Genomic DNA, 22,257 nt, shown 5'->3' on the forward strand with positions numbered 1-22,257 from the left:
TACTTCCTTGTCCCAATAAACATTACTTTCATCCACTCAGGCAAAAATGTGGCATGCATTCTCAGTTTCTCACATCCAAACAATCTGGGAATCCTGTCAGTTTTACCTCCAGAAAGGTAAAGCTCATATCTCTCCACTTCTTATCTGAACTATTGTAGTAGTTTCCTGACTGGTCTCCTTTCTTCTCTTCTGTTCCCCTTAGCATCAATTTTGTACACAGTAACCAGAGTGACATTTTTAAACTTAAATGAGATCCTATCACTTAAACTTCTAGTGACTTTTTTTTTTTTTTTTTTTTGTCTTTTTAGGGTGGCGCCTGCGGCATATGGAGGTTCCCAGGCTAACGGCCTATTGGCACTGTAGCTGCCGGACTACACCAGAGCCACAGCAACACCAGATCCTTAACCCACTGAGCAAGGCTAGGGATCGAACCTGCAACTTCATAGTTCCTAGTCGGATTCGTTAACCACTGAGCCACAACGGGAACTCCTCTAGTGACTTTTCATTGTGCTTAGAGTAAAATCCAAATTCTTTGCTCAGATATGAGACCTTATATGATCTCACCACTGTTTACCTCTCCGGCATTGTCTGATATCTTTTTCCTTGGCATATTTTGCTGTAATTATAGTACCTAAACTACACTGAGTCTTTGGCATTTGCTATTACCTATGTCAGAAATCACCTCCCAAGTTTTCTCTCTGCTGGCTCAATATCGGTTCTTCAGAGAGGCAGTCTTGGGCCATTTTTTCTGAGGTAGGCCACTCTCTTTCCATTATTCCTTACCTTAATCCCCTGTTTGTTTTTCATAGCACTTACTACATGCTGTCATTTTGTTTTATATATCTATTTACTTGATTTATTGCCTTTCTCTTCTATTAGATTGTCAATCCTAAGAGGCCTAGAACCACAACTACCTTATTCAAGAGAATATTTTCAGTGTCTCATACATTGCTTGCACAGTGGGCATCCCTAAATATTTCTTAAATAAAGAAATTATTATAAAACACTATCACATTTTTCCTCCAGAACTGATTCTGATTCCTCAGTATTCAGTGCTAACTTGATTCTAAATGGATTTATGTAACTAATATTTGTATGTCTTTAGAAAAATAATTATACTTTCTGTTTTATTTTTCCGATGAATTCCTGATAGTTTTTAAGCTTCTGTACTCCCCAGATTGTCAAAAAATCCCTTGAATTTCTTAAAATTAAAAAGTTTATATTTTTTACCTTTTACCTTTTGTGTTTCTTGTTATTTTATAGGAATGTTTATTGAGATAAGTAGACATAGAAAGAGGGCAAATGCTCTAAGCACTTTCACATGGCTGTTGAATCCAGAGTACTTGAATGATAATTATGCACCTTCTTTTTTTTTTTTTTAATAATTTTTTTTTTTTCCACTGTACAGCGAGGGGGTCAGGTTATCCTTACATGTATACATTACAATTACATTTTTCCCCCACCCTTTCTTCTAGACATGAGTATCTAGACAAAGTTCTCAATGCTATTCAGCAGGAACCTTCTTTTTTTAAATAAGGAAGGTAAACCACAAACTAGTTGAATAACCTTCCACAATCAAAGTGAGCTGAATCTGATTCTTCTGATTTCAAGTATAAGCGTCTCTATTTCTTATATTTCCTTACCACCTACCATTTGACAGTCCATGATTTTGAATAAAACAAATTATTAATGTAAGGATTAACATAATAATTTATCCAAAAAACAAGATTTGAAGAATAATATTTTTAAAATAATGTTTATGTGATTAAATTGAAACACATGTATGACTATGTTTAGGCTTTTTATCAAACATAATTTATAATTAAATCAGAAATTAATACTACTCCTTATCAGTAGATTTAAGATCTAAATGAAATATAATAACCATAATATACTATTTTGTTAAGTTTAAAAATGATGACAGAATGGTTTGATACAAATTATATTTTATTTCTTCATTTACTTTTTTTTATTTTTTATTTTTTTACTTTTTAGGGCCACACCCATGGCATATAGAGGTTCCCAGGTTAGGGGTCAAATCAGAGCTGTAGCCACAGCAGTGTGGGCTCCTAGCTGCCTCTGCGACCTACACCAAGCTCACAGCAATGGCAGATCCTTGACTCACTGAATGAGGCCAAGGATCGAACCCTCAGCTTCATGGATACTAGTCAGATTCATTTCCACTGTGCCACAACAGGAACTCCACTAATTACATCTTAAAAACTTATATATTAGAAGAAAATTAAAGTATACCAAAGTGATCATTGTGATTATGGGTAATTTTCTCTTCTATTATTATTTTCATGGATTTCCTAAAATTTATACTGAATATTTTTTGTTGTAAATTTTTTTCCTCCTTCTAACTCTGTCCCCCAGTGGTTTCTTGTGTGTGCTACCAGACTTAAGCAAACATATAAGCATATAGAATTTTTTTTTTTTTTTTTGTCTTTTTTGCTATTTCCTGGGCTGTTCCCGTGGCATATGGAGGTTCCCAGGCTAGGGGTTGAATCGGAGCTGTAGCCACCGGCCTACACCAGAGCCACAGCAACGTGGGATCCGAGCCGCGTCTGCAACCTACACCACAGCTCACGGCAACGCCGGATCGTTAACCCACTGAGCAAAGGCAGGGACCGAACCCGCAACCTCATGATTCCTAGTCGGATTCGTTAACCACTGCACCACAACGGGAACTCCAGCATATAGAATTTTTAATGCAAAAATAGATCATGTGGTACATTGAAATTTTGTTAAAATATTTTTTCAACTTATGACCATTGTTCAAAGTCAGAACATATGATCTACATATGTTAACTACTTACCTATTGACAATCATTTAAATGATTTAGATATTTTTGCCATTGAAAACAAGGCTAAAATGGGAGTTCCCTCTGTGATGCAGCAGATTGAGATTCGGTATTGTCTTTGTCATGGTGCAGATTCAATCCCCACCCCAACAAGGTGGGTTAAGGATCCGGCATTGCCACAGCTGCAGCATAAGTCAGAACTGCAGCATAGGTTGCAGCTGGGACATAGGTCACAGGTGCGGTTGAAAAGGAAGGGGAAAAAAAAGGCTCAAGGGAATATTTATCTACTTGTTACATATGTATCTTTATCTAATGGTGTCATTACTGTGGTAAAAAAAAAATAGTTCTGAAGCCAAACTGACTGGGTTGTTATCTTAGACTTACCCACTGTGTGATCTTGAGCAGGTTACTTAGTATCTTTGCTTTAGTTTCTTTTTCCTTAAAATAAAGATGATAAAGGTCTCTATAGAGTTGTAGTGATCCTTAAATGAATTAATATGTGTAAATACTTAGAACAGTGCCTGGCTCATGATAAGTGTTAATCTCAGTATTTGCTGATTGTGATATCATCATTGTTACTGCATTTATGTACACATTTTTAAAGTATCTTCCCTATAAATTTGAAGAAGTTGGTTTGATGGGTCATGAGATGCTGTTAAATTGAGCTAAAAAGACTTTATCAATTTACTCTTCTTCCAGTAGCATATAAGAGCATTATTTCCTCCACATTATTCCCAGCATTAGGTATTATCAGTATTTTTAATTTTTGCTAGTTTGAATAATTTTATTTGATTATTCTGTGAATTGATTGTTCATTTGCTTTTTTCCTTTGGACGGTTTGTATTAATGCTTTCTAAGAGAACTTTGCATATTTTTCCAAATACTGTTTTTCAGTTTTAGGATATTTAGAGGCGTGATTTTTTTTTTTCACTTATGCCTTTTGAATTTGTGTCATCCTGGTATTATAATCACACGCCCCTACATTTTTTCTAATTTTGTAGTTTTTTCTTAACTTATATTGGATTTATTTTGTCTACTATTTCTTAATGTTAAAAAAAACTTTTGTAAATATTTATACACAGATGTTTTCATAGGAGCAGTTTTTACAATGAGATGAATGAGTAAATAAAATGTGAGGTATACACACAATGAAATATCACTCTGCCATAAAAAGGAATGAAGTACTAATATATGCTATAATATTGATCAATCTCAAAAACATGCCAAGTGAAAGAAGGCAAACACAAAGGTCACATATTAAATAATTCCATTGTATGAAATACCCAGAATAGGTAAATCCATAGAGACAGAAAGCACATTAGTGGTTTCCAGGGACTGGAAGGAGGATAGAGTAGGGAATGACTGCTTAATGGGTATGAGGTTTTCTTTTGAGGAGATGGGAATGTTTTGAAACTAGATAGAGGTAGTGATTATACAGCACTGTGAATGTGCTAGAGGCCAGTGAATTATACACTCTAAGATGGTTAGTTTTGAGTTCTATGAGTATTATAACAATGAAGGACAAAAAAATTTTTTTTAACTATTTTATTTTTTTGTCTTTTGTCTTTTTAGGGCTGTACCCACAGCATATGGAGGTTCCCAGGCTAAGGAACCTAATTGGAGCTGCAGCTGCCAGCCTACACCACAGCCACAGCAACGTCAGATTGAGCCGCATCTTTGATCTACACCACAGCTCATGGCAATGCCAGATCCCTAACCCACTGAGCGAGGCCAGGGATCGAACTCTCAACCTCATGGATCCTAGTTGGATTCATTTCCGCCGCACCACGATAGGAACTCCAAATTTCTTTAAAATTTATTTTTGTACCTGTACTTTGACCCTCAATGACTTTTGTTATTCTGCCTATGCTAGTAGTTTTACATGGCCTGCTATTTAATTTTATTAAGTTACATAATTAGGTACGTTTAAAAATTTATGTTCCCAAAGTGAGGTGTTTGTTTTTGCCAAGTTTCTTGATTCAGTTAATAATTTGGACAATGCGTATCATAGCTCTATAATTTCATTTTAATTTAGTCCTTCCCTCTAGATGATTAGTTTCTAAATGTGCAATATACTCCTTCATGTCATCACTAACAAATTCTGAGTGACTGCTCTATCGGACACTTTTAAAAGAGCTTGGAGGACTTCCTGCCATGGCACTGTGGGTTAAGAATCCAACTGCAGTGGCTCAGGTGGCTGCAGAGGTTCACATTCAATTCCTGGTCCTGCACAGTGGGTTAAAGAATACGGTGTTGCCACAAATGTGGCTCAGGTTGGAACCCCAGCTTATATTCGATCCCTGGCCCAGGAACTTCCATTTGCCTCAGGTGTGGCCATAAAAAGAATATAAAAAATTGGAGTTCCCATTGTGGCTCAGTGGTTACCAAATCTGACTAGCATCCATGAGGACATAGGTTCAATCCCTGGCCTCACTCAGTGGGTTGAGGATCCAGCATTGCTGTGAGCTGTGGTGTAGGTCGCAGACTCGGCTCGGATGCTGCATTGCTGTGGTGTAGGCTGGCAGCTGTAGCTCCAATTTGACCCCTAGCCTGGGAACCTCAATATGCCACAGGTGCAACCCTAAAAAGCAAAAAATAATAATAATAATTTTAAAAATAAATACAAGAGCTTGGAGATACAGTGAAGAATAAAGATAAGCCCCTGTCCTCTAGATTCTCGTATTCTAGCATGGTTAGAGAGATGTACACAGATAAGTTTAATATGCACACTATGGTATATGTAATGATTGGCCAATGGGAAACTGCTCTATAGCACAGAGAACTCTAGGCAGTATTCTGTGATAATCTGAATGGGAATAGAATCTGGAGAGTTTCAGTTGTGTCTCGGTGGTAACGAACCTGACTAGCATCTGTAAGGATGCAGGTTCGATCCTTGGCCTTGCTCAGTGGATTGGGGATCCAGTGTTGCCATGAGCTGTGGTGTAGGTCGCAGATGTGGCTTGGATCCTGTGTTGCTGTGTCTGTGGCATAGGCTGGTAGCTGCAGCTCTGATTGGACCCCCAGCCTGGGACTTCCATATGCGACACTTGTGGCCCTAAAAAGAAAAAAAAAAAAAGAATCTGAAAAAGAATGGACGTGTGTATATGTATATATGTATAACAGAATCACTTTGTTGTATGACAGAAGTTATCACAGCATCGTAAATCAACTACAATAAAATTTTGAAAAATGAAAAAGTTTAAAAACAGAAAAAGATGAACACAATTTCTGAAAGTAGTAACCGCTGTAAAGAAATAATAGAGGAGTTCCTGTCGTGGCGCAGTGGTTAACGAATCCGACTAGGAACCATGAGGTGGCGGGTTCGGTCCCTGCCCTTGCTCAGTGGGTTACCGATCCAGCGTTGCCGTGAGCTCTGGTGTAGGCCGGTGGCTACAACTCCGATTGGACCCCTAGCCTGGGAACCTCCATATGCCGCGGGAGAGGCCCAAGAAATAGCAAAAAAAAAAAAAAAGAAAATAATAGAAACAAGGTGGTGTATTCAAGTGATAGCTGGGAGGAATGTATTTAATTTATCTAAACCCGCAAAGAAAGAACAGAGACCTTAATAAGGGTCAGGCTCTGTGAGAGTAGATTGTGTGACTATATCTGGGTAAATGAAGGGGGAACTGAATAATACACCACTATGAAAGCCATCTAAGGAACTCATCCACTCCTCTCCCCTGCCAGTCTGTAAATCAGTAAGACTCAAGGCTCTTTTTCTGGCCGAGAAGCTGTATGGTTGGATGTGGCCTTTGCTTGGCTGTACCCTGGTTAGCAGGAATAGCAGCCTTCTTCTCAGATCAAAGGAGAAATCCAGGTCTTGATTCCCAGTTGAGAGCACCTGGGTAAGAGGGGAAACCGAAACAAAGGGAAGGGTCCGAGAATCCTGAGATCCTTCTCTGGTGTTCTTTCCCTACTTTGTCTCAGGCTAAGCTCATGGAACAGCTCATGAGAGATTGGTATTAAGAGGAACTGGAAATAGGCTCTCCTTTCCCTGAGTATCTCTCACATCTAAAATTTGATTATATAAAATTACCAGTGCTTTGGGGTGTATAAATACTTGGGGTTTGGTTTTTTTTGTTGTTGTGGTTTTTTTTTTGTTTTGCTTTTTTTGCATTTTTTAAAAATTAACATTTTACCTATTTAATTGGGAGGAAAGCTGTTTTCATTGTGGAAAAAAAATAAAAACAAATACTTCTTTCATAACTCCTTTGTCATAGTCTTTCCTGAAACAGTTTTTGAAGATACTATCACTTTATACATGACATGAAAGTGTTACAGTATGTTGGTTGGGCTGTTTCACATTTCTTCAGCAATATTTTGGTAGCAGTAATAGGCCCTGACTCAAAAGATACACTTTGATTTGCTGTTCCTTTTTAAATTAGTTTCCTTTTTCTTTCTTTGTTCAATACTGGACTGCTTTGAAGCTTATTGCTGATTTATGTTAATCTAAAAATAGAAGCAGTTTATCTTTGCTACAGGAAAGAGAAAGTCACCTTCATTTTAATCCTTTCTGCAGAGGAAAGGGATAGTCCCCACTTGGGACTGAGCAGTGCATTGAAATGCTTCACATGAACTAATTATAATTCTTTTGCAGAAATTCAGAGTGAGTATGTTACATGTTCATGAAGGCAGTATGTCTTTCTCCTTCAAGAACTAGTTTTCTGGCACAGTGGTTAACAAATCCGACTAGGAACCATGAGGTTGCAGGTTCGGTCCCTAACCTTGCTCAGTGGGTTAACGATCCGGCGGCGTTGCCGTGAGCTGTGGTGTAGGTTGCAGATGCTGCTTGGATCCAGCGTTGCTGTGGCTCTGGCATAGGCCGGTGGCTACAGCTCCAATTCAACCCCTAGCCTGGGAACCTCCATATGCCGCAGGAGTGGCCCAAGAAATAGCAAAAAAAGACCAAAAAAAAAAAAAAGAACTAGTTTTCTTCCATTGTAATCTATTTAAGTTTTAAATGTGTGCATCGTTTAAAAATTTTTATCTATGCAGATTGCTTTGTATTCCTTAATGTATCTAAAATCTAATCTTATTTGGCTCAGTATAAGTGAGGTAGAATGATAGGTAATCTGAAAAAGAACATTTAGGAAATAATAATAGGAAATATTCAATTGCCACCACCGGGAGTATCTGAAACTACTGGCTTTCATTGCTGAGGCAGGAGAGGTCCCAAGTCTGAACTTAGAATATATTTTCTAGAAGCAATGCTATACCTAGTCTGTAACTTCTAGATGGGAATGAATACTACAGTTTAATCATAAAAGAAAAAGATCTGGCAGGTTTTTGTAGGGGAAAGTGTGGTTCATACATTATCTTAAAAGCAAACTGGTACATGATGATTTGGGACCACTTTTTAAAGGACAGTTTGGATTAAATTACCTTTTTTAAAAATTAATAATATCTCTATAGAATAGTTTTAGGTTAAATTTTTATTTCTTTATCTCGTTAAAGTCCTAGGAAACCTGAATGTGTAGAGCTTCATGGCAGTATAGCTGAATGCATATGTAGGTGTAGTGGACTATTGTTGCAGTGTGATATGAAGTGTATTTAGCATTGTCTTTAATATGGTTTGTGGAAGGAGTAGCCCTGCAGATTGATTGAGTGTGTGCTCTGCCACTGTTGAAAGCAAACATCCCCAGTGATTTTTCTTTAATTTTTTAATGAATTTTTTCTGCCAGATATGCTCTTTATAAGAAGAAGCAGAGTGAAAATTTTAAAACATTCATTATTCTGGAGTTCCCATCGTGGCTTAGTGGTTAACGAATCCAACTAGGAACCATGAGGTTGAGGGTTCGATCCCTGGCCTCGCTCAGTGGGTTAAGGATCCGGCGTTGCTGTGAGCTGTAGTGTGAGATGCAGCTCGATCTTATGTTACTGTGGCTCTGGTGAAGGCCGGCAGCTATAGCTCCAATTAGATCCATAGCCTGGAAACCTCCATGTGCCACGGGAGCGGCACTAGAAAAGGCAAAAAGACAAAAAAAAAAATAAATAAAATGTTCATTATTCTCCCACTTATGAATAATACTTACAACATTTTGCATGATTGCCTTCCATTTTTCATGTGATGACATTATGCTTTTTTTTTTTTTGTCTTTCTGCCATTTCTTGGGCCTCTCCTGCGGCATATGGAGGTTCCAGGCCAGGGGTCTGTTCGGAGCTGTAGCTGCCAGCCTATGCCAGAGCCACAGCAACGCGGGATCTGAGCCGCGTCTGCGACCCACACCACCACCCACGGCAATGCCAGATTGTCAACCCACTGAGCAAGGTTAGGGATCAAACCCCCAACCTCATGGTTCCTAGTTGGATTCGTTAACCACTGCACCACGACGGGAACCCCCAACATTGTGCATTTTATATCCTCTAAGCTTTTTTTTCTCAGCATTTCTTAATGTTTACAAACTTACCATGGAAATCATTTTGAATGACTTTCTAACTTGTAGATACCCTGTAACTCTCTTAATGTACATTTGGGTCACTAGCATTTTGTCACTTAAAAGTAACATTGCAAGTGACCAATTTTGTTCACATTTGTGATTATACCTTAGGATAGATTCCTACAAGTAAAATTGTTGGGTCAAAATATGAATGTTTTGAAGGCTCATGGCACCTAATACTTGGCTGTTAAATGATATAACAGTTTTTATTTTTAGCCACAGTGCATCACAGGGCCATCTTACTGCAACCTTACTAATATTGAGGGTTTTGAGTTATTTTTAAAACTTGGCCAATTGTTAGGTAAAGAGTTTGTAAATTTAAGGATTTTTTTTATAACTTTTGATATTTTAAATTTACTGATTGTCACAAATTCCTTATATATTAAAAGCAACACACTTTTTACATTTAAATCTCTAATATTTTTATGCAGTCAAGTCTGTGAGTCTTTCCTGTCATTAATACACTTATTGCTTATATGTGCAAACCTGCCAGAAGACACCTTAGGATCAGGAAAATTGTCATATCAACTGAGAGAAATTATCCCTGGGGAATAGAATTTCCATCATATTGGGTTAAGTAAGAACTGATGAAATGGTTTCCATGATAACCCAAAAAAAATAGGGGGGGGCAAGAAGTAAAGATAATATCTAATTTTAAGGTATTTGTAGGTCAGCTCTAATGGATGGGGTTTAGTGACTGCCCAGAACTCTCTGGGGTGTGTGGTAGATGTTGCCAAAGGGTATTCACAGTGATTGATAAGTACTTCAGAATTTCTAAATTTTTAAATGTAGAGTTTTTTAGGTTATGGTCTTTAGTTCTGTGCTCCCTGCAGTAAGATAGTTACATCTCTTTGAAGGATTGAAATAGCTATGTCTAAGAGTATTAATAATAAATACACAGTATTGAATAAAAATAAAAGCAAGTTGCTTGGTGATACATAATGTTATCCCATAATATTATGACAGCTATAAATCAAATTCATGGTAGTGATAGGCAAGGATGGGGAAATTAGAGAAAAGTAATGGAGGCCATGTCACAGATTATTTTAATTTTTATAAATTTCTGCATAGTGAGACAGTTTTGATTTTATTCTTTACATTTTTAGTGTTAAAAGCAAAAAAAAAAAAAAAAAGATAACAAAAGAACAAAGAACCTGAAATAATACACTACCTTTATGAAGAAAGTTAATAAGGAGCATTAACAAACCCTTGAATAAACACAGAGATAATATGTTTATGAGTAAGAAGTCTGAATAATATGGAATAAGCACTTCTGTCCAAAGTAATTACTAGGTATATAGTATAATCCCACTAGCAATCCAGATTGGATCTTAATAAGTGTAAATATTTGCTTATTCAGTGATTAAAACTTTATTTAAGTGAATACATATATACTCACACAAAATTGACTTGCAAAAAGACTGGATAAAAATACATGAGAACTGGAGTTCCTGCTGTGGCTCAGTGGAAACAAATCTGACTAGCATCCATGAGGACATAGGTTCAATCCCTGGCCTTGCTCGGTGGGTTAAGGATCTGGCATTGTGGTGCACTGTGGTGTAGGTCACAGACTCACCTTGGATCCTGTGTTGCTATGGCTGTGTTGTAGGCCGGCAGCTATAGCTCCGATTTGACCCCTAGCCTGGGAACCTCCATATGCCTCAAGTGCAGCCCTAAAAAGCAAAAACAAAACAAACAAAAAAAAAACTTGAGAACTTAAATCATGACCTTTACTCAGTGGTGGGATTATAGGTTTTTATTTCTAATACTTTTTTGTATTATCCGATTTTCAGAACTCTAAAGCAAGATAGTCTTGTCATTATAGTATGATTCTTTTGTTTTAGAATGATAAGGTACATGAGACCAGGCATCCACTTTCCAGCTTAAAAAGATTGTAAGAGAATAGTGTGAAGTCAATTTTAGTGGAGCATACAGAACTGGTTTTTATTTATTTATTTTTTTTGGCTACGCCTGCAGCATGTGAAAGTTCCTGGGGCCAGGGATTTAACACTGCATCACAACAGCTACCCAGACCGCTGCAGTGACATCACCACATCCTTAACCTGCTGTGCCACAAGAGAACTATAGAGAACCTTTTTAACTTCAGTGCCAAACTGGACTGGAAGATTAAATGATAATCATATATATTTATTTATAGGCATTTAGAACTTCCTAAGGGTATAAGAGCCAATTTAACTTTCTTTTTCTTCTTTTTAAAGCCATATGAAGGATTAAGACCTCAGGATCTTCGTAGATTGAAAGATATGCTTATTGTGGAAACAGCAGACATGCTCCAGGCTCCACTATTTACAGCTGAAGCTTTACTTCGAGCTCATGGTAATGAAAGAAATACCATATGCTTCTCATAACATGAGTCCCTTTTGAAACTTGTCAGAGTTTAAAAGATGGCTCTATTTTAATGTTTTAACATAAAACAAAATAGTTTGGTAAATAAGCCCAAGTTGTTTTTTCTTGCAGTGGTTACTGCAGCTCTCAGCATCCCCATAACGTTTTGTATTTTGAAGTATAAGCTGGCTATGAATCACGGAGGAGAAGTAGGAATTTTCTTTTTGAAAATTGGGCTACTAAATCAACTTATAGATTGTCTAATTTTAGAAATGTGTGAGTTAAGCAGGATTGAAGTTGGAATCCATTGTCCTGGTCATGATTTTGACATTAATTTTTACTAAAGTCAGTGAACTAACAGTTGTGCTATTGATATTGTCAATTGTATTTTATATAAAAGCTATTTCTCACCATGAAACATGCAAAGTGAAATTATAGTGTCAGCAGATGAATACACTGTCCCTTTAAGGTGGGGTTTTCGTTTGTTTTGGGGGACATTACCAACTTTACTTTGGAAAAGTACTCAGCTTATTTTAAGTTCTGTGATACTTAACCATTCTGGGAGTCATCACATACTGAATTGGACCCTCTCATTGCACACTTGATATTTGATATTTTGGCTTATTTCAAAGACAGGTTTTTTTTCTGATTTAGAAATTATTTGTTAAAAGAGTAGGGTAAGTGGCTGTTCTCCAGTAATTTTGAGGCATACCAGTCTTTTTTAACTATAAATCTTTTTTTTAATCTATACTGAAGTAGAATGTCAACTTCCAGTTTTTTATGTAATCTTTTGCTCAGAAGAAAATTTAAAATTCCATAGTTCATCATCCTTTGCTCACCTCTGTGTGTAATTTGGTATATCACCCTCCAGAATCACTACATTCAATATTGGTATTTCCCAGAGTTCTATACTCTTTTCCACTTTATATATACCACTGGCTCTAAATTTTAGTTTAAATAAGGATTGCGTGGTAAACTAAGCAGCAATTCCTAGAATAAGTTCCAGAGAGCCTAAGTGGTGAAGGGTAAGACCTAAAAATATGTGTTGTAAACAAGCCTACCAAGTGGACCAGTCTCTGAGAAACTCTGCTGTAATGCATTTATCTAATGAAAACAGGGGTTTCAAAAACCACCTAAACAGGAGTACCCTTCGTGGCTCAGCAGAAACGAATCTGACTAGCATCCATGAGGACGCAGGTTCAATCCCTGGCCTCACACAGTGGGTTAATGATCTGGCGTTGCTGTGAGCTGTGGTATTGGATCTAGCGTTGCTGTGGCATAGGCCAGAGGCTACAGCTCTAATTCTACCCCTAGCCTGGGAACCTCCATATGCCATGGGTGTGGCCATAAAAAGACAAAACAAAAACAAAACTGGAAAAAAACCTAAACAATAAAGAATATAGGTACAGTTCAACCTTAGTGAACTATTCAAGGCTGTATTTCTAAATGCCGATTTAACATTTTCTCTTCAACCTAAGGATGTCCATAGCTGAACTCATCATTTCTCCCACTGTCTTGATAAATGGGCCTCCACATTCATTTAATTACCCTGGCCAGAAACTGGGAAGTCATATCTCTGTTATTACTTTTGACTACAGTCTCATCATTTCTCTTCTTAATCTCTCATCCTCTCCCCCATCTTCCTTACTTAAGCTCTTTCCATTCTCACTGTCACTAACTTAAATTCAGGTTGTCATTATTTTTCATCCAAACTGTAGTCTCCTGAGTCCGAGTCTCCACTGTTACCATTCCTCTTCACGCTTATTCATTTTTTATATTGCACTTTAAAATGCAGATTTGTGCATGGAGCTCCTCTGCTGAAAAACTCTTCACTGGCTTTCCACAGACTGAAAACCTTCTGAACTCTTCAGTGGACCTTCATGACCCCAGGCTTCTTTACCAGTTCTGTCAGTCTCGATTTACTCACCCTCTCCTACTTGTCCTTAGAAATTACCTCTTCCAGGAGTGCCCGTCGTGGCGCAGTGGTTAAAGAATCCGACTAGGAACCATGAGGTTGCGGGTTCGGTCCCTAACCTTGCTCAGTGGGTTGACGATCCGGCGTTGCTGTGAGCTGTGGTATAGGTTGCAGACTCGGCTCGGATCCCACGTTGCTGTGGCTCTGGTGTAGGCCGGTGGCTACAGCTCCGATTCAACCCCTATCCTGGGAACCTCCTTATGCCGCGGGAGCGGCCCAAGAAATAGCTAAAAAGACAAAAAAAAAAAAAAAAAGAAATTACCTCTTCCAGGAAAGCTTTTCTACTTATGTGTTCCCAAGTCTGCATTGAGACCCTTCCTCTCTCTTCCATAATATCATGTGCATGTATGTCTCATACTCTTAGAATACAGTATTGACATCATCTCTTTATTTGCTTTTCCTCTACATCAATCTGGGAGCTCTTTGGAGGGCAACTTTTCTTTCTTTCTTTCTTCTTTCTTTCTTTCTTTTTTTTTTTTTTTTTTTTTTTTGGCACTGTCTGACATCCCTTAAGCCCTCAGAAATAGTTATAGAATAAATAGATATCTAAAATGTTATTTATATATTTTTTAAATCCACCTTTTTATTATAAGACTATATTTCTCCATTGCTATCTTTAAAAACTTTGAAGTAAATCCTTTGGGGAAAAATTTAGACCTGGTTCAAAAACAAAATTGAGAAATTCAGAATGGTTTTTAAAATCTTAGAATTTAAAGAGAAAATATTTTTAGCCAATAATAATGCTTAATAATGATAATATAAGAACTTATAAAGAAATGCAAAATTTCTTAAATTGTGTTTCTTTTGGGTCAGGTTCACAGCGCTTCATCCTTTGCTTGAGCTTTCAAGTACAGAGAGTACATTTAAATATAATGTAGAGCTGGCATCAAGTGAGGAGCTGTGACATGACAGTTGCCTTCAGGTAGACCAGCTGCTGAAATGAAAGTAAAATCAAACACAGTAAACATTTAGTAATCATAATAGTTTAAGGTGTTTTCATTTAGGTGAGGAATGGGACAGGAGCTATGCTCCACATAGTTAGTCAAGAACCCTGGCTGATTGATACTCTGCTAGCTTAACAAAGTAGCTTCTGAGGTTGGCCTGGGGATGATTTCCACTCCAGCCAGCCAGTCAGAACGAGAGAAGAACATGGAGAAATAGGTGTGGGAGTTTTTTTGAGCCATTCCTAGAAATGGCATAAGTCATTCCTGCGTGTGTTCCACTGGCCAGAATTCAGTCACATGGTTGCACTTAACTGCAAGCAACAGTTCTGCACTGTAGAATTGTTGTGTACTTACAGCCATTTCTGCCACAGGTTTCAGCTAAATTATTTAACGTATCAGAATTCTAACTTACAGTATTATGTAGAATCGAAGACTAACTTTATAAGTGATTTTATTGTAATTAAAAGAAATATTTCATCTCTAGTGTTTTTACATTGTGTCATCTAGTATTTTTAAGTGATCAACTCCATTTTCACGCCATTGATATTTCCCACAGTTACTTCTTTTATGTAATGGGATCGCTTCTAGTAAGGTGATATCTAACTGAATTTTACTACTTGGCATATGTCCATTCTGTGATAAATTTTTTTGATAACTTACTTGAGAGTTCTGTATTTGGTTCCCCTATTAAGGCATAAAATAGAGGCTAATGCAATATTTCAGATGGACATTTCTGCTATATTGACATTTGATAATCAAATAAAATTTTCAGAGAAAAATGATGTTAGTGAATAAAATAGTGCACATAGCTATAATTTACTCTAAATGCTCTCGAAACCCAGATGGGCTCTGTTTCAGAGCTATTTAACTGAACTATTTGGTAGATTTATAGATTGTATCCTTGGTAACATTCATTCAGCTTTACACAGGATAATACATTTAAGTCTTGTGTTATCTATTGTCAAATTTAGTTCTAAAGTAATTTGAAGAGAAATGTTTGGCCGTATTTACTAAGTAGTAATTGAATTTTAAGGATGACTCAGTTAGGAATACAAAGGCCATTCTCTGAGTATTTCCTCCATGGTAAAAGTAACCTATATAGTTGAATGCTATCTAATGAGAAAATAAGTAAAATTTACTTACCTACTTTTTTTAAATATGAGACCAAGGCTAGGTTGCTTGTCCCTAGAGTAAATGTATATTGAAGTATTTCCTTAAGCTCCTTTGGAGACTCATAACTTCTATAGCCAATTAAACATCAGTAGAGCACATCTCCTTCCATTCTACTCTCATCCTAGGAAATGACATATTCTCTGAAGGCTTCCATAGATAGACATTTCTCCCTCTAGACTAGACTTCTTTTCTGAGCTTTATAGGCTTAAATATAACTGCCTACTTGAAAATACCTCTAGAATATCTCAAAAGACCCATTATCTCATCAAGTCTAAAATTAAAATTATGCTCTTAATCTTGAACCGGAGTCTCTGGTTTACCCTCTTTGCCTAGGTGGCAGCACCAGCAAACCCACCTTGGCTTTTACTTTGCTTTTCATCTTCGCCGTGGCCAACCATGGCCTTAGTGGCTCCATCTCTCACCTGTGCTCCTATAGCCTTCTTTCTAGTTTCCCTTCCCTCCACTCTCAGCCTGTCTGATTGGTTTTTTTTCTACTGTAGTCAGAATGTTCAAGACTAATTGTGACTACCTCTTCTTCCTAACCTTGAGCCCAACTTTTCACTGACTTCCTGTAACTCCTAAACTGATGATAGAAGTATTACTGAGATGTCCTCCGTGGCCTAGTCCCTACCAGTTTCTTCTGCCTCACTCACACATTGTTTCCACTCTGGTCTCCAAGCTCCAGCTACATTGACTTTTGTAATTTCACAAGGGTGCCACCTTCCTTCTTGCCATCAGGTCTTTGAACATGCTGTGTACCATCTGTCTAGAATGTCTCCCCCGCCCTTTTACCAAGTTAGCTCACACTCATCCTTCAGCTGTCCACTGCAGGCATTTTCCCAGTCACCTTCTCTGTCCTCCCTAAATAGGAGTCTCTCTCTCTTAATGATACTTCTGACAGTGATGATTTTTTTAATGTATTAATTTTTCTTAATGTTTTTATTCTTGCTAGACTGTAAGTTCCATGAAGGCAGGACTCATACCTGCTCTTTCCTCCTATTGTATCCCTACAGACTGACATAGTGTATGGCACAAAAAAGGCATTCAGTAAATATTTGCTAAATGAAAGATATAATAGAATCCAAGCAGAAACTGTGCTGGAAAATATTTATAGTAGATAGGACTAAAATTTAGCATATTTAATATGTGTGTGTATGAAATATAGTAGTTATTTTCTTTATTTAAAAGTATTATAATGGAAACTTGAAAAATAATCATACTGTTCTAAGAAAGTCTTAACTTTTTAAGTAAGTACAGGCATACCTCATTTTATTGCACTTTGCCTTATTGTGCTTTGCAGATGTTGCGTTTTTCACAATTTAAAGGTTTGCAGCGGAGTTCCCGTCGTGGCGCAGTGGTTAACGAATCCGACTAGGAACCATGAGGTTGCGGGTTCGGTCCCTGCCCTTGCTCAGTGGGTTAACGATCCGGCGTTGCCGTGAGCTGTGGTGTAGGTTGCAGACGCGGCTCGGATCCCGAGTTGCTGTGGCTCTGGCGTAGGCCGGTGGCTACAGCTCCGATTCAACCCCTAGCCTGGGAACCTCCATATGCCGTGGGAGCGGCCCAAGAAATAGCAACAATAACAACAACAACAACAACAAAAAAGACAAAAAGACAAAAAAAAAAAAAAAAAAAAAAGGTTTGCAGCAACACTACATTGTCATGATGGTTAGTGTTTTTAGCATTGAAGTATTGTAATTGTAGTCTATTAAGTGTGCACTAGCATTATAGCTAAATATATATATGGTGTAAACATAACCTTATGTGCATCAAAAAATTCTTATGACTTGCTTTGTTATTTATTAATGTTTATCAATATTAATTAATAATGTTAATGTTAATTAATATTAATTATTTATTAGAATTCGCTTTCTTGCAATGGTTTGGAACCAAACCTGCATTATCGCCAAGGTATACCTGTAAATACCTATCAAAACATTGAGGTCCATTTAGCAGCATTTCCTGAAATGCACATATATACTGGGTTTTCCAGTTGCTGGGTTTTTCTTTGTAAATCTGACTGCTGTTTCCAGTCTTATCCTTCATCTCCCCAAACCACAGTATAGTATACTGCAACTTCATGGAACTGCTCATATCTCTCCATCATACTCCTGTGCCTTTGCATAAATGGAAACACACTACCTCTATCTTCATTGGGTATCTGAGTCATAATTATCCTGTTAAACCACCAAATATGTTGACTTAATATGTTTTTTAAAATCTTATATATAGAAAGTTTCCACAGCCATTGGTGTTTGATTGGTAAAATGATATAGAATGGGCCTTTGTTAAATAACTGACTCTATATTACTTTTGACCCTATACTTTATTGGGTTGCAGTAGAAAGAACACAGACTGGATTCACAAAAATTTGTTTCAAGATCTCTCCTGTCTTTGTGAACCTGGTCATGTTGTGTAAATTCCCTGAGTCTTGATTTTTTCATCTAAATAATGATTGAAAAGTTTTTTGGGAGAGTTCCCATTGTGGCTCAGCAGTAATGAGCCTGACTAGTATCCATAAGGACATGGGTTCAATCCCTGGCCTCACTCAGTAGGTTAAGGATCCGGCATTGCTGTGAGGTGTAGTATAGGAGAGCAGCTACGGCTCCTATTCAACCCCTACCCTGGGAACTTCCGTATGCTGCGGGTACAGACCTAAAAGGACAAAAAAAGAAAAGTTTGTTGTGAGAAGTAGATGAAATAATACATATAAAATACCTAGCAAAATCATTAGATAATATTAGCTTATTATTTTTAAATTGTTAGGTTTTTATGGCTCTGGACTTTATGAACACATATATGTCTGTTTTTGAAATGTTTGTAGTAGAAAGACAACCTTTTTTAGTTAAGCCAGGTTGAAGCCCACTTAATATGGAATTTATATCAAATTTACTAGAATTTATAATCATAATCCCATCAGAAGTTCCTTCTGCTTTCAGGCTATTTATCAAATGATTTTTAGGACTTGTTGGTATTTTGACATGTTTATAATGAGCTATGTATGTAATCATTTTACAAGTTGACACCAATGAAGCCAATTGCAAAGTTATGTATTGTTTTTGAACGAATAGAATGGCTTAATCAAACCTATGCCAACAAAAATTTAGTAAATTCCAATATGTGTGAACCACTTTTTTTGATTATGGGTAGAAATGACTAAAAATTTTGACCATATTATTAGATACTGACACGGTTTTTAAGCCATGGTAAATTATAAAAGTTTAAATTTCATTTAAAAATATGAATGGAGGAGTTCCCATCATGGCTCAGTGGTTAATGAGCCCAACTAGTATCCATGAGGATGCAGATTCAATCCCTGGCCTCTCTCATTGGGTTAAGGATTCAGCGTTGCCGTGATCTGTGGTGTATGTCACAGATGTGGCTTGGATTCCGAGTTGCTGTGGCTATGGTGTGGGCAGGCAGCTGTAGCTCTGATTCAACCCCTAGCCTGGGAACCTCCATGTGCTGCAGGTACAGTCCTAAAAAGACAATAAAAAAATGTATATGAATGGATAAAACATACCTGAATATTTCATTTGTAGTTACTACTTTTTCTGCCTTAGATGACCTATATCTCTCTAATTTAGTCCCTTTTATTATTATGAAGCTCTTAAACCATCACCATGTCTTCTCTGTCAGTTGAGAGATGTCCATCCCATTTTTCTTAAAGACTGGGACAGGGAGAAATTACTTGAAGCTTGGATGTCCAACCCAGAGAACTGCTGCCAACGTTCAGGTGTTCAAATGCCAACTCCACCACCAAGTGGTTATAATGCCTGGGACACGCTCCCTTCTCCGAGAACTCCAAGGACTACACGTTCTTCCGTCACCTCTCCAGATGAAATAAGTTTATCTCCTGGGGATTTGGACACCAGTTTGGTATGGTTTAGTATTCAGTGTATTCCCATAGTTTTCATTTTAATATTGTTTCATGGAACCTCTAGTCATATTCTTGTAATTGAATCCTCTGCCTTTAAAGAGTTTGGTAATTTCATGCTTTAGCAAGTACCTGTTATTACAGACTATTTTCGTGATCTCTGGATTATAGATTGAAAAATAAAAAGGCTTTCTTTTCTCTTTTTGAAACAGAAAATGTAAAAGAATTTGGGAAAACCATCTACTGTATTTTCACTTAAAAGTTCCAGTTTCTTGGAATTCCCTTGTGTTGCAGGAGGTTAAAGATCTGGCGTTGTCACTGCAGTGGCTTGGGTCACTACTATGGTGAAAGTTAGGTCCCTGACCCAGGAACTTCCATATGCTGCGAGCACAGCCAGAAAAAGTTCCTTAAAGTTTTGAATGCACTATACCAAAATATTAAAAGTCAAGTTTGTAATAGGTACTTGAAACCAAAAAATGAAGATATTTTTATATTTTTATGAAGACATTTATAATATGCTAATAACTATGTATTTGTCTTAGTAAAACTTCTGGAGTTTGTCTCCATTTCTAGATACATCTCCATAATAAACATTTGCTTTTTATTGAGAAACAGTACTGCCATTGTGTGCATTTTTAATTGGCAAACCATGGTGTAGTATTACAGGAAATTTTTATGTTTTTCTGTTTCTTGAATGATTCAGCCACTCAAAATATGTAATAAATAAGAATGCACTCCCAGTTTTTTTCTGAGCTTTCCTGGGAAACATAATCTTACTTCTGTAATCCACATCTATTAACATTATTTAAAAAAAAAAAAGAAAGAAAGAAAGAAAGAAAGGAGTTCCTGTCGTGGTGCAGTGGAAACGAATCTGACTAGGATCCATGAGGTCACAGGTTCAATCCCTGGCCTCACTCAGTGGGTTAAGGATCCGGTGTTGCCATCAGCTGTGGTGCAGGTTGCAGATACGGCTCAGATCTGGCATTGCTGTGGCTGTGGTGTAGGCCAGCGGCTATAGCTCCAATTCAACTCCCTAGCCTGGGATCCTCCATATGCCACAGGTGTGGCCCTAAAAAAATTAAAAAAAAAAAAAAAGTTTGCTTCTCCTAAGTTATTGTTTAGAAGATACATAGCTTTGTAGCATAGTCCACGGGTAGAAATCCTTAAATTGCTAGTCTAAATATCCTGAGTTGCTATATTGAAAACAAAGTTACTCTGTTTTGTAGATTTTCTAGGGTGAGCATAGGATGAAGGACATGATATTGAAGTGGTTATTTTGCAATTTGACCTTGTACTGAATAGATTGTAATGATTTGTTTCTTGTATTTTCTTTTCCAAATGAATATTTGCTACTTTAATTTAATGTGTAAATTTGGAATTTAGGAATTTGACTTTTGCATTAAAACATTTCAGTCTTACAGTAATTTATAATGAGGTAGGCCTAGAATTTGTTATTTAGTCAAAGGAAGGCACATTAACTTTAACTTCCCTTATAATTTAGAAACATTTAATTTTTTTATAATTACTATACTAGTATTTTCACCTTAAACTAGTGAATAAAGAAATGTTCCCTCTCCAGAGTATGACTTTGTTTAAATCATTGCTTTTCTTCACCTCCAGTGTGACATTTGTATGTGCAGTATTTCTGTATTTGAAGACCCAGTGGATATGCCCTGTGGACATGACTTTTGTCGAGGATGTTGGGAATCGTGAGTATATGTGCAGCATATCTTACTGCATAGCATTCTCATTTGATTAAAAAAAATGGTGTATTTTCAATATTTAATGATATGAATTATTTATATTGGTTTCAGAGTTACCCTGAAATGTATTATACTCTACTACTAAAAAAGAATTTTGTTTTTCTTATCATGACATCCTTCCATTATTAATTTAGTGCAGTTATTTAATTATTTAATGATTAAAATTATTTAATTTTTTACTGTTATGTAACTTAATGTAAACTACTTTGGGGAGTAAAACACGTTCCCCAAAACACACAAATAAGTTTTCTCGGTATTCTAATTCATGTTACCTCTATGGTAAATTTTAGGCCTGCACCTAAATATCAAGAATCATTTTATTATATCCCAAGAATTTTCTTTTTGATGACCGCACCTGTGGCATATGGAAGTTCCTGGGCCATGGATTGAATACAACCACAGCAGTAACCTGTGCATGCCACAGCTGCAGCAATGCCAACCTTTAGCCCACTGCGCCAGGAGAGCATCAAACCTATACCTCCACTGCAACCAGAGCCACCACAGTCAGATTCCTAACCCACTGTGCCACAGCGAGAACTCCCCAAGAATTCTTAAGCATTTGTTTTTATGCTTTTTCTGATGGGCACATAGCCTTGAAAAATCTGTGAGAATATGCATGTTTAAAGTTCCTTTTTAATCAACTCAAAGTTCTATGTCTCTGATAGGCGTGATTGGTCTATGTTACAAATTGAAATTTTCTTTTCCTTCTCATGTTCCTCTCTACTCTCCTTCCCATTACCTTGCTGAGATTTATACTTTCTCATATCCATTAACTTTGCTCTAATGTACTTTTTGAGTAAGGTTTATAAACAAAATGAAGAAGACCAATATAATGGGCAATATGATATGTTATCTCTGGAGACACATAAATCTACTGATTGATGACCTAATAAGCAAAGTATGTCATTAATATTTAAGGAAATCTTAAAAATCACGTG

At 37.0% G+C, this 22,257-nt stretch overlaps 1 protein-coding gene across 3 annotated transcripts in view; it reads left to right on the plus strand.

The window, feature by feature from the left end:
- Positions 1-22,257, plus strand: part of ANKIB1 (ankyrin repeat and IBR domain containing 1) — a 143,961-nt gene that overhangs the window by 72,287 nt on the left and 49,417 nt on the right. For all 3 annotated transcript variants that reach the window (XM_003130136.4, XM_013979684.2, XM_005667593.3), the window contains exons 5-7: positions 11,461-11,578; positions 19,350-19,558; positions 21,177-21,265. In XM_003130136.4, coding sequence (XP_003130184.2) covers positions 11,461-11,578; positions 19,350-19,558; positions 21,177-21,265 — 416 coding nt within the window. The remainder of the gene's footprint in view (positions 1-11,460; positions 11,579-19,349; positions 19,559-21,176; positions 21,266-22,257) is intronic.

The sequence above is a fragment of the Sus scrofa genome, chromosome 9 (assembly GCF_000003025.6).
Source record: "Sus scrofa isolate TJ Tabasco breed Duroc chromosome 9, Sscrofa11.1, whole genome shotgun sequence".
NCBI classification, from domain to species: domain Eukaryota; kingdom Metazoa; phylum Chordata; class Mammalia; order Artiodactyla; family Suidae; genus Sus; species Sus scrofa.